Source organism: Pecten maximus, chromosome 1 (genome assembly GCF_902652985.1).
Source record: "Pecten maximus chromosome 1, xPecMax1.1, whole genome shotgun sequence".
NCBI classification, from domain to species: domain Eukaryota; kingdom Metazoa; phylum Mollusca; class Bivalvia; order Pectinida; family Pectinidae; genus Pecten; species Pecten maximus.
The window spans coordinates 29,869,963-29,887,737 of record NC_047015.1 but is presented as its reverse complement, the minus strand read 5'-3'; the positions used below and the strand labels follow the sequence as shown (position 1 = coordinate 29,887,737).

At 35.4% G+C, this 17,775-nt stretch overlaps 1 protein-coding gene across 2 annotated transcripts in view; it reads right to left on the bottom strand.

Moving 5' to 3' along the window:
* Positions 1 to 888: 888 nt before the first annotated feature.
* Positions 889 to 17,775, bottom strand: part of LOC117329726 (indoleamine 2,3-dioxygenase 1-like) — a 56,725-nt gene continuing 39,838 nt past the window's right edge. For both annotated transcript variants that reach the window (XM_033887822.1, XM_033887830.1), the window contains exons 2-15: positions 13,841 to 13,935; positions 13,387 to 13,482; positions 13,005 to 13,121; positions 12,538 to 12,656; positions 12,083 to 12,097; positions 11,624 to 11,723; positions 10,958 to 11,081; positions 10,517 to 10,568; positions 6,436 to 6,508; positions 6,137 to 6,212; positions 5,874 to 5,972; positions 5,461 to 5,557; positions 5,158 to 5,237; positions 889 to 4,771 (exon numbers count right to left, since the gene is read on the bottom strand). In XM_033887822.1, coding sequence (XP_033743713.1) covers positions 4,698 to 4,771; positions 5,158 to 5,237; positions 5,461 to 5,557; positions 5,874 to 5,972; positions 6,137 to 6,212; positions 6,436 to 6,508; positions 10,517 to 10,568; positions 10,958 to 11,081; positions 11,624 to 11,723; positions 12,083 to 12,097; positions 12,538 to 12,656; positions 13,005 to 13,121; positions 13,387 to 13,482; positions 13,841 to 13,935 — 1,217 coding nt within the window. In that variant the 3' untranslated portion in view covers positions 889 to 4,697. The remainder of the gene's footprint in view (positions 4,772 to 5,157; positions 5,238 to 5,460; positions 5,558 to 5,873; positions 5,973 to 6,136; positions 6,213 to 6,435; positions 6,509 to 10,516; positions 10,569 to 10,957; positions 11,082 to 11,623; positions 11,724 to 12,082; positions 12,098 to 12,537; positions 12,657 to 13,004; positions 13,122 to 13,386; positions 13,483 to 13,840; positions 13,936 to 17,775) is intronic.

Here is a 17,775-nt window from a genome sequence, read left to right as displayed (position 1 = left end):
TCAGACGTTTATAAATAATCTAATATAAATAACACAATAGTTGTGTGTAATTTTAGGTTTGTACAGAAGTATTGATATATGCGTGATTGATGTGTAGTCTTTAAGGGACCATTTAATACGAAGGCATCAATAAATACCAAATACATTGCCTACGTATTGAAGGAAGCATGTCTGTGATGTAGCTAGAACTACATAATTCAAATGTTATTTCCAAGGACGGTCCTCTTCATACTGAGTTCTTTTTATATAATGAGACGATTGGCGGAAAGCCACATTTCTTTAACCAACGTTACAAGTGTTTATTACGTCACAGTAGTGGTATTGTATGTATTCGATATCATCTTTATGACATGACCTGGAAATGGCCTGTATTATTATGATGATAGCGAAGGCTATACTCAGTATTAGTATCACTTTTCAAAGGGACGACATAGTTGTGACGATGGTTTAATACATATAACATTCTAAAAGAATAAACGACAAATGTAAATGAGACGAACCAGTCTTGATGACAGACTACATTTTGTAACATGCTAAACAAAAACAACAGATGTAAATGAGAAGATCAAGTCGTGACGATAAACTACATCCTATAACATTCTAAACAAAGCAAAAAATGGTCTTGCCATGATCTAGTCTTGGAGACAGTATATATATATATCAACACCTTTCAAAAATGAGCCATTAACACAGGATGTAACTCAAAATTACAAAAACACAAACCTACAAAATTACGCCGATATCTCAGAAATGCAGAATGTCGAGAAGATTGGTACCTTATCATGTGGTAAGTGTGCTCAAATATCGCATGCTCCACGATGGAATATTCGTTTGAAAAAAAGAAGAAACAAAAATAAAAAAATAATTAAAAAAAACAAAACAAATGGATATATTAAATCAATAATTTATTATTCAAGTATTATTTATACTAATCCATACATGCATACTATCAATTAGAATAAGCGTCAACATAAATACAGAGCTACGTATCCACCAGGTCGATAAGACATGGGTACCACTAGGTCGATAGGAAGTGCGTATTACCAGGTCGGTAGGACATGGGTACCACTAGGTCGATAGGAAGTGCGTATCACCAGGTCGATGTGACATGGGTACCTCAAGGTTGGTATCGATGTAACATGGGTACACCAAGGTCGGTAGGGTAATGGTACCACCAGATCAGCAGGGCATGGGTACCACCATGTCGATATGACATGGGTACCACAAGGTCGGTAGGGCTTGGGAACCACCAGGTTTGTAGGACACGGACCACAAGGTCGATAGGACGTGGGTTCAACTAGGTCGATAGGACATGGGTACCACCAGGTCGATAGGGCATGGGTACCACCAGGTGGGTAGGACATGGGTACCACCAGGTGGGTAGGACATGGGTACCACCAGGTCGATAGGGCATGGGTACCACCAGGTCGATAGGGCATGGGTACCACCAGGTGGGTAGGACATGGGTACCACCAGGTGGGTAGGACATGGGTACCACCAGGTGGGTAGGACATGGGTACCACCAGGTGGGTAGGACATGGGTACCACCAGGTCGATAGGGCATGGGTACCACCAGGTGGGTAGGACATGGGTACCACTAGGTGGGTAGGACATGGGTACCACCAGGTCGATAGGACATGGGTACCACCAGGTGGGTAGGACATGGGTACCACCAGGTGGGTAGGACATGGGTACCACCAGGTCGATAGGACATGGGTACCACCAGGTGGGTAGGACATGGGTACCACTAGGTTGATAAGACATTACTACCACCATGTCAGAATGTCCTACGTAGGACTGTAAAATAACAATAATACCTGATCAGGTAACAGATTATAACAAAACTACTACGAAGTAAAATATTTGTGTCTAGAGCAACATCGTCTTCTTCCATTGGTCAAACATATTGAAGTATATGATTTTGGTTTGTTTAAGTTATAGGTTGTCGTCGACCGTATAGCTATGTTTATCAGTCTGATGATGTACATAACTACACGTATAATCTCGGTCGGTCACAATCAGCAACCAAAAAGTATCTTGATTTCATTTTTGTATTTTCTACCTGATACAGTATCGAAGTAAAACATAGTTTGTTTTAAAATATGCGGTTCTATTTGACAGCGAAATATACGTCAAACTGCACAGTATGTTTTCTAATGATACGGACATAATTAGACATAAAATTCAATCTCTATCTCTCTGTGTCTGTCTGTGTCTGTCTGTGTCTGTATTTGTCTCTGTCTGTCGGTGTCTATGTCCTTTTGTTTGTGTCACTGTCTGTCTGTGTGTCTGTGTCTCTGTCTGTCTGTCTCTCTCTCTCTCTCTCTGTCTCCCCCTCTCTCTCTCGCTGTCTCTATCTCTCTGTCTCTCTCTCTCTCTCTTATGAAAAATTATCCCCGAGTTCGTTTATTGTTCAATTCTGTCAAAATTGAAATACAGTATATAAACTTATTCAAAATTTACAATCATTTCAACTTTGCCGTCATCTTGATTTTTTCAATTCATTTATTCATGTGACCTTTCGGCCAATCAGAATTGGCATTTTTCATGAAACATTAATAATACAAAATATTGATAATGATAAATTATATCCTTGGTTAGTAAAATATTGCATGAATTACATATAAGATATAGCACAGTATTCGGTAATACAAATGAGATACGGTAAATATGTCAACATGTATTGACTTATAAGGCTTATTTTGATAGTTTTTATGTAAGTTTATTGAAATAATAATAATGATAAAAAGTAACAATAATGATACACTTTATGTACTGAGGATATGAAACCTGTTTAGCAAAGCTTATTTTCCAGAGGAAGCACAGTAGATAAGAGAAAATTATTGCATTTGGTCGTAAGTTTACGACCGAACAAGATATTTCATATATGGACAACTCCTCAAAAAGCCCTATTTCCGGTAAAATCCAAGACGGCCCCCGCGTATCATAAAAACAAGTTTTTAGGTAAAACAATGGTTGGATTTCTTGTAAAATATTGCTTATTAACAACTTATTAAGTGTGCAAACAAATCAACTTATACTTTTTTATGCTTTGCTTTTTTCTTTCAAAGCCAAAACTTTCGGGGTTTTTTTGTTTGTTGTTTTAATTATCGCCATTTTCACTTTTTTGGAACAGAAACATAACCAATTTCAAAAGTAAAAGGACATTGTTTGTGTTCATATTGTGAAATTTTGTGCGATAGAACATTATGAAATCTTACAAACAAGCCACATTAAAAAAAAAAAAAAAAAATACTACATTTATGTATTTTACTTCCGGGTCTTCAGGACGAATACAGAATTTGAAAATTACAAAACTTAACATTTCACTAACATATGATGTGTAGCCTGCCTCAATGATTGCCTACCAAAATACTAACTGTTGTTTTTGTAGCAATGCGATGCATAGGCGATACATATGACTTGTTGCCATTAGGACTTTTGGTTCCAATAAGCTAATATGGAAAATGTCATTCAACTTCCGGTTGTTTCTTTATACAAATGTTGTAGTTAAACCGTTTAACGTCACCATTTGAATCCAGAATGGTTGCAAAGCTCCACATGCTTCTGTTCCTATTCGAAGTCTTCCGGTTTCGGAACAGGCGGTGTGGGATCTAGGGAGTCGCCCATACAACACCAAACTGGTGAGTAGCTCGTATAGTGTGTTGTATCAGAACCTCTTTTGTCGGATGATCAATTCAATTCTTTGATCGCAAACACTACTTTTCTGCACTCATTCACATCTGATTCCTGGCTAGCGCGGTCATACATTGTAATAACAAAAATACTTTGCGGGACATCTTCAAGAATCGTCATATAATATTTTTGAGGTCAATGTGTTTCAAAACTAATGTTCTCAATTCCAGGAATTTTGTGGAATGTCATTGGTAACTTTATTCCTATATGATTTGTGTTCCTTACTTTCAAAGTACCTTATTAGGTCTATCAAAAGAGGATATTAACAAACATATATTTTCAAACTAAATTTTAGAAACAAATGTTATGTTTTTACATAGTTTAGATTTAGATGCCTCTGCTGCAGGTAGGTAAGAATTGTACCTGCTACCCCAATTATCTGAAATTGAAAGGTACATGAGTTTGCGATACTATCTTTCTCGCTTGAGACTTCCTCGCTTTTTGCCTTTGAGTTGAGCGTTCGTCCCTCGACAGGTTCGCTAAATTATTGTGATAGGCGTCCGCCATATTGGATTTGAACCGGAAGTGATAAATAGAGCATGTTACAATCAAATGGCGATGAGTCCATATCTGAAATGTCTTGCTACATCATAAACTATGTTCAGGAAAAGTTTTATGCTTTTACCACAAAATGCTGTATTCCTCGGAAAATCGTTTATAGCTGTAAGACTTAGTCCTATAACCAACGAATCAGTTTCAGTGAACATTTCATTACTGTATCCATACATATACATACATACATACATGTAAATTCGCATACATACACACACACCGACACACTCACACATGCACACACATACACTTGCATATATATATACAGACATATACCAGGCAGGGCACGAGTCATAAAATTGTCTTAAATCGTCATTTGTGATACTATATTATACACATGTTATACAAAAAAGATGTATGAAGTTAGTTCTTGTTAAGACTGGTATGTCCATGTACTCCATGATCAATTCACAGCTAAGATACTGGAACCACGTCCTGTTACTTTGCTGTTAACTGTGTTCTTTTTTCGGTAGTTTACACTTGTCGGTGTCCTCGTTGACTTTATTCAGGAACGTAAGGTAGGCTGCAATATGAAAATAGTATAACTAAAATAGTAAAACCATGAAACATAAACATAAAACGAGTCATAAAACATCTGTTTTTGCGATTTTTAGCGAGCAAAAATTAAAATTTCGAAACAAGTTCCATAACATTTCATGTGTGTGTATAAGAAAACGTACATTTGACAGATTTTAGAGTGAAAATGGGGAGGAAGCCATTCTATTTTGCCATTTTCAGTTCATGACGTAACGTCATTGTCCATATGATGACGTCACAATCAATTTCAGGTTAGCATATACAATAGAAACTTGCGACCAGTTATAATAAACTAGTGACATACATATATGTCTGTATATAGATCTATGTTGCTATAATTTCCAAGTATGTCTGAAATGTTCAACAACTTACGGGTACTGCCTGTTCCTGTGTGTTTGATACCCTCCACGTGTTTGTTCCGATCCTTTCGCTCGGAAGGTTTTCGTATATAACTGTGGATGTACAACGTTCATGAAACATCATTGATTATTATTTACTTGGACATAATTTACAAAATATACTTCAATAAAATCAAAACTGAAAAAAAAATATGTTTAAGTAATTTGCAGTTAATATTCTCAATTCTAAATGTATATTATATGGGGTATGATGCTAACATAGCCATTATATATGTACCCCATAGTCTCAGGATATCACTTATAACAGCATACTTACTCATTCACCTTGTCTTTGTGAAGGCCCCGAAAGCCCCGGACGGCAGCGATACATCTGTCATAGGCATTTCGGACATCTTTGCTGCTGCATCGTTCCACTAAAGGAATATATATATCAACATAACTTTAAGTTATTTTCATAACGACAGAACCCTTTTTAGATCGTTTTCATTGATTTCAGCTTCCATGCGTTATGTATCATTTCCTGAGTTGTAAACCAGCTACTAAACTGTTCATATTCAAAGTCAATCTTATTGTACTGTGACTTGTGTAAAATGTTAGCGTAATGCGGTTAATGTTACTCTAACACATGATGTTACTGTTACACGAGTTGTAATATAATGATGTTAACGTAATGACTAATGGTACTGTTTCCTTGTGGGATTTAACATTGTACACTATATACATACTAACCGTAACTCCTGATGTTACTGTGTTCCCACACATAGGCGCAGTATTCCCGGTGTTCTCTCAACATGTAATCTCTCACTTCATCGAGGAAATCCTTTTGTGCTGTGAATTGGACAATACTGACCTGACTAAAGATTTATTTTTCAATTGATGTTTATTTATAGTTAATATTCGAACGTATCCGGTTCTACAGCCCGGCTACTACTTCCAATTACCATTAATATGTTTTATCATAGTATTAGTTACCGCTGTATCAAGGTACATACCTCCTTCATGCCTGATACCCAATGCCGCGTCAAGTATCTGTAAGGTTGTGCTCTGAGCAGCACTTCCTCCTTTCATCTGACATAATAAAGACAATTCTGTTTATTTTTGTCCACACGTCTCTAAGTTTGGAGTGCAATTAAATATGCATGTATCGTATGGAAAGGTACATAATCCGATTTTAATATAGGCTGAATTAAATCATGACTTTGTTTATATGTTGGTATCATCTTATGTTTCAATATGTAAAAGAAAAAAATGAGAACAAAACGTTTACGTAAAATGCAAAATGATTACGAACCGATTTTCGTTTGTCTCCATCAACTCCCTCATAAACCAATCCACGAGGAAGAGGTTCCTTTCCTCCGCCCCAACTAGAGTAAGGGGAAGTGACATGTGCATACATTAAGTTACTGATTTAATTGATAAATATATCTCAATTATGTATAAGCATGCGCGTTTAGCATTGTTAATACTGACCTGACCAAAGTATTGTAAATACTGACCTCACTAAAGTATTGTAAATACTGACCTGACCCAAGTATTGTAAAAATGATCTGACCCAAGTATTTTAAATACTGACCTGACCCAAGTATTGTAAATACTGACCTCACTAAAGTATTGTAAATACTGACCTGACCCAAGTATTGAAAATACTGACCTGACCCAAGTATTGTAAATACTGACCTGACCCAAGTATTGTAAATACTGACCTGACCCAAGTATTGTTAATACTAACATGACCCAAGTATTGTAAATACTGACCTGACCCAAGTATTGTAAATACTGACCTGACCCAAGTATTGTTGATACTGACCTGACCCAAGTATTGTCAATACTGACCTGACCCAAGCATTGTAAATACTGACCTGACCTAAGTATTGTTGATACTGACCTGACCCAAGTATTGTAAATATTGACCTGACCCAAGTATTGTAAATACTGACCTGACCCATGCATTATAAATACTGACCTGACCCAAGTATTGTAAATACTGACCTGACCCAAGCATTGTAAATACTGACCTAACCCAAGTATTGTAAATACTGACCTGACCCAAGTATTGTTAATACTGACCTGACCCAAGTATAGTAAATACTGACCTGACCCAAGTATTGTAAAAATAATCTGACCCATGTATAGTAAATACTGACCTGACCCAAGTATTGTAAAAATAATCTGACCCATGTATTGTCAATACTGACCTGACCCAAGTATTGTAAATACTGACCTAACCCAAGTATTGTTAATACTGACCTGACTTAAGTATAGTAAATACTGACCTGACCCAAGTATTGAAAATACTGACCTCACTAAAGTATTGTAAATACTGACCAGACCCAAGTATTGTCAATACTGACCCGACCCAAGTATTGTAAATACTGACCCGACCCAAGTATTGTAAATACTGACCTGACCCAAGTATTGTAAATACTGACCTGACCCAAGTATTGTAAATACTGACCTGACCCAAGTATAGTAAATACTGACCCGACCCAAGTATTGTAAATACTGACCTGACCCAAGCATTGTAAATACTGACCAGACCCAAGTATTGTTGATACTGACCTGACCCAAGTATTGTCAATACTGACCTGACCCAAGCATTGTAAATACTGACCTGACCTAAGTATTGTTGATACTGACCTGACCCAAGTATTGTAAATATTGACCTGACCCAAGTATTGTAAATACTGACCTGACCCATGCATTATAAATACTGACCTGACCCAAGTATTGTAAATACTGACCTGACCCAAGCATTGTAAATACTGACCTAACCCAAGTATTGTAAATACTGACCTGACCCAAGTATTGTTAATACTGACCTGACCCAAGTATAGTAAATACTGACCTGACCCAAGTATTGAAAATACTGACCTCACTAAAGTATTGTAAATACTGACCTGACCCAAGTATTGTAAATACTGACCTGACCCAAGTATTGTAAATACTGACCTGACCCAAGTATAGTAAATACTGACCTGACCCAAGTATTGTAAAAATAATCTGACCCATGTATTGTCAATACTGACCTGACCCAAGTATTGTAAATACTGACCTGACCCAAACATTGTAAATACTGACCTGACCCAAGTATTGAAATACTGACCTGACCCAAGTATTGTAAATACTGACCTAACCCAAGTATAGTAAATACTGACCTGACCCAAGTATTGTAAATACTGACCTGACCCAAGTATTGTAAATACTGACCTGACCCAAGTATTGTTAATACTGACCTGACCCAAGTATAGTAAATACTGACCTGACCCAAGTATTGAAAATACTGACCTCACTAAAGTATTGTAAATACTGACCTGACCCAAGTATTTTAAATACTGACCTGACCCAAGTATTGTAAATACTGACCTCACTAAAGTATTGTAAATACTGACCTGACCCAAGTATTGAAAATACTGACCTGACCCAAGTATTGTAAATACTGACCTGACCCAAGTATTGTAAATACTGACCTGACCCAAGTATTGTTAATACTAACATGACCCAAGTATTGTAAATACTGACCTGACCCAAGTATTGTAAATACTGACCTGACCCAAGTATTGTAAATACTGACCTGACCCAAGTATTGTTGATACTGACCTGACCCAAGTATTGTCAATACTGACCTGACCCAAGCATTGTAAATACTGACCTGACCTAAGTATTGTTGATACTGACCTGACCCAAGTATTGTAAATATTGACCTGACCCAAGTATTGTAAATACTGACCTGACCCATGCATTATAAATACTGACCTGACCCAAGTATTGTAAATACTGACCTGACCCAAGCATTGTAAATACTGACCTAACCCAAGTATTGTAAATACTGACCTGACCCAAGTATTGTTAATACTGACCTGACCCAAGTATAGTAAATACTGACCTGACCCAAGTATTGTAAAAATAATCTGACCCATGTATTGTCAATACTGACCTGACCCAAGTATTGTAAATACTGACCTAACCCAAGTATTGTTAATACTGACCTGACTTAAGTATAGTAAATACTGACCTGACCCAAGTATTGAAAATACTGACCTCACTAAAGTATTGTAAATACTGACCAGACCCAAGTATTGTCAATACTGACCCGACCCAAGTATTGTAAATACTGACCCGACCCAAGTATTGTAAATACTGACCTGACCCAAGTATTGTAAATACTGACCTGACCCAAGTATTGTAAATACTGACCTGACCCAAGTATAGTAAATACTGACCCGACCCAAGTATTGTAAATACTGACCTGACCCAAGCATTGTAAATACTGACCAGACCCAAGTATTGTTGATACTGACCTGACCCAAGTATTGTCAATACTGACCTGACCCAAGCATTGTAAATACTGACCTGACCTAAGTATTGTTGATACTGACCTGACCCAAGTATTGTAAATATTGACCTGACCCAAGTATTGTAAATACTGACCTGACCCATGCATTATAAATACTGACCTGACCCAAGTATTGTAAATACTGACCTGACCCAAGCATTGTAAATACTGACCTAACCCAAGTATTGTAAATACTGACCTGACCCAAGTATTGTTAATACTGACCTGACCCAAGTATAGTAAATACTGACCTGACCCAAGTATTGAAAATACTGACCTCACTAAAGTATTGTAAATACTGACCTGACCCAAGTATTGTAAATACTGACCTGACCCAAGTATTGTAAATACTGACCTGACCCAAGTATAGTAAATACTGACCTGACCCAAGTATTGTAAAAATAATCTGACCCATGTATTGTCAATACTGACCTGACCCAAGTATTGTAAATACTGACCTGACCCAAACATTGTAAATACTGACCTGACCCAAGTATTGAAATACTGACCTGACCCAAGTATTGTAAATACTGACCTAACCCAAGTATAGTAAATACTGACCTGACCCAAGTATTGTAAATACTGACCTGACCCAAGTATTGTAAATACTGACCTGACCCAAGTATTGTTAATACTGACCTGACCCAAGTATAGTAAATACTGACCTGACCCAAGTATTGAAAATACTGACCTCACTAAAGTATTGTAAATACTGACCTGACCCAAGTATTGTAAATACTGACCTGACCCAAGTATTGTAAATACTGACCTGACCTAAGTATTGTAAATACTGACCTCACTAAAGTATTGTAAATACTGACCTGACCCAAGTATTGTAAATACTGACCTGACCCAAGTATAGTAAATACTGACCTGACCCAAGTATTGTAAAAATAATCTGACCCAAGTATTGTAAATACTGACCTCACTAAAGTATTGTAAAAACTGACCTTACAAAAGTATTTTCTATGCTGACCTGGTCAAATACACGTATAATATAGAGTAAAATAAATGATGGGTATTAAACATATGTACTTACCCTGTGTAGAAAATCCGGAGTTCATCATAAAACTGCTCTGGGTTAACGCCCTCTGCAAAGAGATCAGTGATGGTACAGATTCATCAGCCTGATAAAGCTCATGTCGCAATGTTAATGTGTGACAAAATCTTACATACACGTGACAAGAATTATGTCTTTGCCAATATGCTTGTTCTCATTTCAAGGATGTGACTTAGCCCGTATTAGGCACTGACTTCCATTGCGGATGCCTTCGATGAAAAAGAACTTTTCGAAACACGTGGTCTTATTTTCACATTTCTATATACAATGTAGGTCTCCGTGCAAATATATGTATTGTAATTGTTTCGTGGTTTTTTTAAAAGATAACTGTTTCGATTTCTTTAAGTTGTTTTCCTATTGATTCTTGGCTATATGTTTATTTCATTTATTTCAGAATTTTCATATGATAAACAAATTTACCTTTTATTTCCTTGAATGCTTTCATCATTTTCACCATCACAACCGGTATGACGTTCAAGGCTCTGGCCAATCTCACATTATCCTCACAACCCTCTGATGAATACTTCATTGCGTCGACTATAGCCTACAGGTAAAAGACATATACATGTATTTTGCAATTAACACGTTGGCGATATCCTAGTGGTATACTAATATTTTATAATTCACATGTCGGATAAACTAGAAGTATACGTTGAGGAATACATACACGATATAGTGCAAAATAACACTCTTAAATTTCATAAATATTGGACATCGAATTTTCTTATCTTATTTTTACATGGGAAAGCCTTACGGATTTAGGAAAAGATAAAAAGTATTCCCTGTACCACATACTAGTATGTGAGACATGCCGTCGACTATAACACCATATAGTATACACTGAAGATAGCAACAATAGTTTCGGGGTAGAATAGTTGCATGATATGCAGTAATTTGCATATCAACATAGCAGTTTTCCCTACAAAACATGTATGCCTGATGCTGTACATTAATATATCATTGTCACTAGGTATAATGCATGCATAATATCTGCGACTTTAAGATATACTGATATATTGCGTATAACCAAATAGACTATAAACTGTCCGGGTATGGTATATCCCGTACACGTGTGTGATGAGTTACCTCTATGGCTGGTGCGAACCTCTGTTCTATGATGACATGGATCAGGATGAACGCCTCAGCACCATTACCTCCTGGGGTCTGATACATGGCATTTAGATTTCTGGTTTTGCGATGATAAAAAAAGTTAGTTAGATTATCTGCAGAGGTTGGTGTATAGACCTTTAGGTTGATCAATCACAACAATATGTTATCAATACTTTAAAAGAAGACGAAAATGTCTTTCATTTTTCACCGTTATTGCTTAAATACTTTATTAATAAAGGTTGTTGTTTTTTTATCAATAATCACAATATGTGAATTTAATTAACTCGTTAAAATTCTGTTCAATGATGTTTTTAGAAAACATTAATAAATAATCAGGTAAATGTTCCCTAAAACAAATTAATAATATTTGATACCCAATCAAACACATAACGACAAATATGGAAACTGTAACAAGGGTTTACTAGGGTCACTCACCGGAAGTCAAATGGTCTGGAACAAAGAAAACAAAAACATGTGTATCATGATAAGAGGATTTTACCAGAATATCCGATTCATGTTAGATTGTTGGAGCGAATGAAAGATCATCACAAAATAAAATATATGTACAAACATTCTTGAAAAATAGTTATTTATCAGACTGGTATGGCACTTAAAATGACGGCATTCTAGATAGGTATCTCTTTCTTAATGACGTCACAAAGTATTGGAAACTGTCTCAATTGAAACAATTGAATCAATAAAATTTCCGTTTTGTGTTACGACTGTCCATACAATGGAAGATAATTTATTTAATGGGTGCACTGACACTGATTACAAATCAGTCAAGCGTTAAACTGTTGATTGTTTAATGGCAAAATACTTAAAAGTTTTCTGTTTTTCAAAAACATACATATGTATATATGCTGGACACACATTGAAAAGGTATTTACTCATTCGCATCTTGCAACTGCCAGTTGGCCAATATCATGCTAGGGTAGCTTAAAATTGGCTTCATCCCAAGAGCATCGGATACACGTGTCAACGGGACCGCTAAACATCTGGGAAGTTTCTGGAATGAAATGACCAACAAAGGCTAGCGTGGTTATGAAATAGCATACTATATGAAAATGTATACACCAAAAGTGTGAACCAAAATCGCCTTACTATGAATACACATTTTGAATGAGTGTCAAATGGAAACTTCCGAATAAAATTTGTTGGGCAAGTCAAAACATTAATAAAAGAAGAACATGTCATGCTGTTTAAGTACATGTATATCACTTTTCTCTATCCTTATAGTACTTTAGATGTAGACAATAGCTTGCTCAGCTATCTTTTCTTTCATTATTGTAACAAAACGTAAAGAAGCAAAATAATCAATTTCAGTTACAACCGTTTTGATATCCATCCTACAAACCTCCGGTACGGTTTCTTCGCCGTCCTGCCAAATGTATCCAGAAGTTAAGAATGTCAAAATCTTGTGCAGGCAAAGTTGCTCAAACTTGTCTTCTGGGATGTCATGGTCGCCGTTTAGCTGTAAACATGTACCAATTTCATCAAACCTTTTAATTTGCATTTATTCAAACATAACACATGTACTAAGTAATAAACGCCCCAGTAAAGACGATAACCATTAACAATCTAACTGCTATCCCTACACATACTGTTCTTAACATGCTCTAAATTTATGAAGCAGTAGGAATGATAACCGTTCTGATAGCTATTTGAGTTAGGAAATTTCTGAAGGTGAAAATGTTCTTATTCAACGTTTAATTCTAATTATAAATTTAAAGGCATACCTTCTCAATCTTATGTCGTATTATCCTGTTTTCCACATTCTTAGTCAGTTGTTCTGCAACTTCCTCAAATGGACCCCAGCATTTATCTAGTTTTACCTGTCGTTATCAAAAAGTTTCGGTATCAATGTTTGTCTTATATTTGTTTGTGTAATTTGATCGTTATAAATGAAAACTATTTATAATGGCCAAAATCCGCAATCGAACTATGAATGAAGAACGTTTGGTATTGCGTTGATTCGGATGTTTAATGGATAGGTGATGTTTTGTAATGCCAACCTTATCTTTTAAAATATTGATAGAAATTCATTTAAAACACGCAAGACATTTTTGATAAAATATTGAATATTCCGCATATTAGCAAGGCAATTGATAACAACTGCAATACTTGTCTTAAAGAACATGAAAAATATGAAAGAAATATATAGTTCATTATGAAAATGTACAGCTTACATACATGTGAACAATTAATTAGGAATCCCGTCTCTTTAGAAACCAAAAATCTATCTGCAATCTGCTCAATGGAAAGATTATTCGCGGCCATTTTCACACCTGCAACAGACCTTTGATTTAGAATCTCATATACAATAATAATTTCATATATTTCACAGGTAAACATGTAATATGCCATTTTTCCAAATATCGTCATCAATCTGGAAATCTATATATACATGTGTATATAAAGGAAGTTGCGACATAGAGAAGAATTTATTCTGGGAAACATGCATGTAACTATCTAGAAATGGAGTGGAGAACTAACAATAGAGACACATACTTCCCGCATAGCATACAGATTAACTGTAAAATGGTCCACTTCCTTATACGGTGAAGATCAAAGTAAGCGGCCTATGTGTAATAACATGTAGTGTCCTTCACATTCTGTATGGTAGATCTGACTGACATAGTCACTTAGCTCAAATGAGAAATGATGGGCTACTTTTATTCTTAAAGTATATCCTTTCTATCCCATAAGATGACTGGAACCTAGTATTTAGTATCATTTTAGTACAGTAACTCCGGTAAGGAAATTGAACAACATTTATCTCTGTATTTTATATTCTTAGTATCTACGATATTCACTTGGAATACATATGTCCAGTTTTCAGGAAATCAACTCTCCAAGTTGAATAAATGAATTGAAAAGTATATTTCATTGTTTTGTTGTCATTATTATTATCCTGATTAAGGAGATATTGACAATTGTTTACCCCTGAGTCATTATAAATTACCTATATATCTTCAACATTCAAAAATTGCATTTCTCGTGTGATATTCAAGATAAAAAGGTTTTTACGTTGCCAATTAAAAAAGGCGATGTTTTGTGGAGAATTATCGTATCTAATAAGCGTTAATGGTCTAGTAAAATTCCGTCTGTTTTCTTAAAATCCTTTATATATTTGAATATTAATGGGTAAATCATTATATTTTATACCAATTAAGCTATATGAAATTTAATAAATATAATCTCAGTTGCAGAATGATTCAGAATTCAATGAAATTTACAAAAAGATACATTAGGTTGTACATCTACATTAAGTTGTAAATGATGCATTGTGTTACATTAAACAATAAGTAAGGATGTTTAGTTTGAGTAGTATATCTTAATAATTGTATATCGTTGATTTTGAGTAGTATATCTTAACAATTGTATATTGCAGGACTTTATTAAAGGCTTATTGTTTGACAGAACCTGCCGATATAAATACACATATAAACATATAAGCAGTTTCCTACTAAAGAATCACATGTATCGTGCTAATGATAAAGTCGTAAAACATCCGCATGTTTAATGTAAATATACAAATAGTTCGGCATGTGCGATCGCGATTTATATTTTGACTCCTGAGCACCTCGCCATGTGACTGATTAATTTACCAACTCTTGTGTTGCATTAAACACGAATACGGTTATTGATCCGCCCACACTCCATTTGATTTTATAAAGCGCCTTACCTTTTATATAAATCAATAGCGTGCTATTACCTATTATAACCCATTAAAACACTCAACAAATATTTCCATAAGACAGTTACCAAGTTCTACATGGACTACAAAATTTAGACTGAAAGTAGAGTCTCTTGATTATCGAGACTAAAAGTAGAAAACTTTCATTTCATGGACAAAAATAAACACAGTATGCAATAAATATACGGACTGAACGTGGGAAACTCTTGTTTCGCCACAACGCAATATACTGTATTGGTACAGGTATATCCAGACCGAAAGTAGAAATCCTTCCGCTAAGTTACACATATATCACTATAGGAAGTTACTGATAGAGAATGAGTGTGGCTCTAGTTATGTGTTATATTACCAGCATTGTCATTATTTGTGTACTTGACGATTATAAACCAGTTTATATAAATGATAAACAATGGTCTAGTATTGGTTTAAGACATCAAAAAACAATACACCGTATGATCGTGATAGAAATCTCTGTTTTTGTTTGTTTTTTGTTGTTGATTTTTCACTTGTGACATGTAGCATAAATAAAGACTTTGAGAATAGAGACGTGGCTAACAATAGACTGTTTACATAGGTTTATTGTTTAAATGACAGTCTTATCACGCGAACAGGCAGTCTGTATTACATTGTTTATATACGTAAATACCATACAATCATCCAAGGATACCTTTATCGTTACACTTTACTGAAAAGAAATGGTAAACCAGAGAATTCCTGCGGCTTATCTGAGAGTGGGCAGATGTAGTGAGTGAGGACATTATGACAATAGTTGTTCGCTATAATATCATGGTGTAATCAACCGAGAAATACTATCACTGTTCACGACGATAAAAGGATAGTTTTACCTACGTGGTGGTGAAACGATACCCTCCACTGGTAGATTGTTAAAAATTCACAGATGGAATTTACGTCATTCTTGACAAAATAGTACCCACGAAATCCACTTATATCTAAAATTCACTTAAATTTTCAGTATAGTAAATATTGTGCATTACGGAGGCAAATAAATTTATCAAACCTAAATAATAATACTAGTGACGATTTCTCTAAATGTCTTCTTATAATCTTGATAAAAATCATGGTCTGATGTAGATAAGACATAAGTTTGTCTTCCCGTTTAAAATAATGATACGGAAATACTTATCAAACGTATTTAATCTAACTTTCTGTACGGTTGACCACATAAAGTACCTGCACATAATTTCGGTACATAAAGGACATGCACATGTTTTCGGTACATATAGGACATGTACCTGTTTGCAGTACATATGGATCTGCACATGTTTTCGATACAAATGGACCTGCACATGTTTTCGGTACATGTTGATCCGCAGATGGTTTCGGTACATAGGACCTGTATCTGTTTTCGGTAAATATAGGACCTGCATATGTTTTCGGTACAAATAGGACCTGCACGTGTTTTCGGTACGTATGGACTTGTACTTGTTTTCGGTACATATAGAGTCTGAATCTTTTTTTCGGTACCTGTCATTAACTAAAACAGCCCTTTAACAAATGCAGGTTGGTAACACACGATTTTTTCGTTTATATTATCAAGCGTCAGACCTTTAATATACGCCGCTACCATATAAATACTGTAATTTACATGCGTTATACAACTATTTATTCATTGTTTCATCATGCGTTATTGCAATACCGCTATTTATATCACAGTGAGTGTTGTAGTAAGTGATTCAGCCCTGATCATGTCTATTTGTATGGTAAACATTTCACAATGAGTTGGTAGATTTCATCAATGATCATACTGGCAACACTTCAACATTTTAGAGTCATGACATCCGCAGATTTTAAGTGTTTTCTAGTAAGTGCATATGTGCACGTATAGTAATATACACACAGTACTTGGTGCGTACAGTAATACACACAAAGTACTTGGTGACCTGTCTTAATCTGTACTATATACACAATACTTGGTGACCTGTCTTAATCTGTAATATACACACAGTACTTGGTGACCTGTCTTAATCTGTAATAGACACACAGTACTTGGTTACCTGTCTTAATCTGTAATATACACACAGTACTTGATGACCTGTCTTAATCTGTAATATACACACAGTACTTGGTGACCTGTCTTAATCTGTAATATACACACAGTACTTGGTGACTTGTCTTAATCTGTAATATACACACAGTACTTGGTGACCTGTCTTAATCTGTAATATATACACAGTACTTGGTGACCTGTCTTAATCTGTAATATACATACACTACTTGGTGACCTGTCTTAATCTGTAATAGACACATGCTATTGTCTACGTATATCTAATTATTCTATTTTTAGTTGTTTGAAATAAGACTGACTACATAATATATCGATAAAATGGTCGATGCCTTATACATACAAATACTTATACATAATACGATATTTATACTTAAGTCATGTATAGTTGTTTTCTTTGGAAAA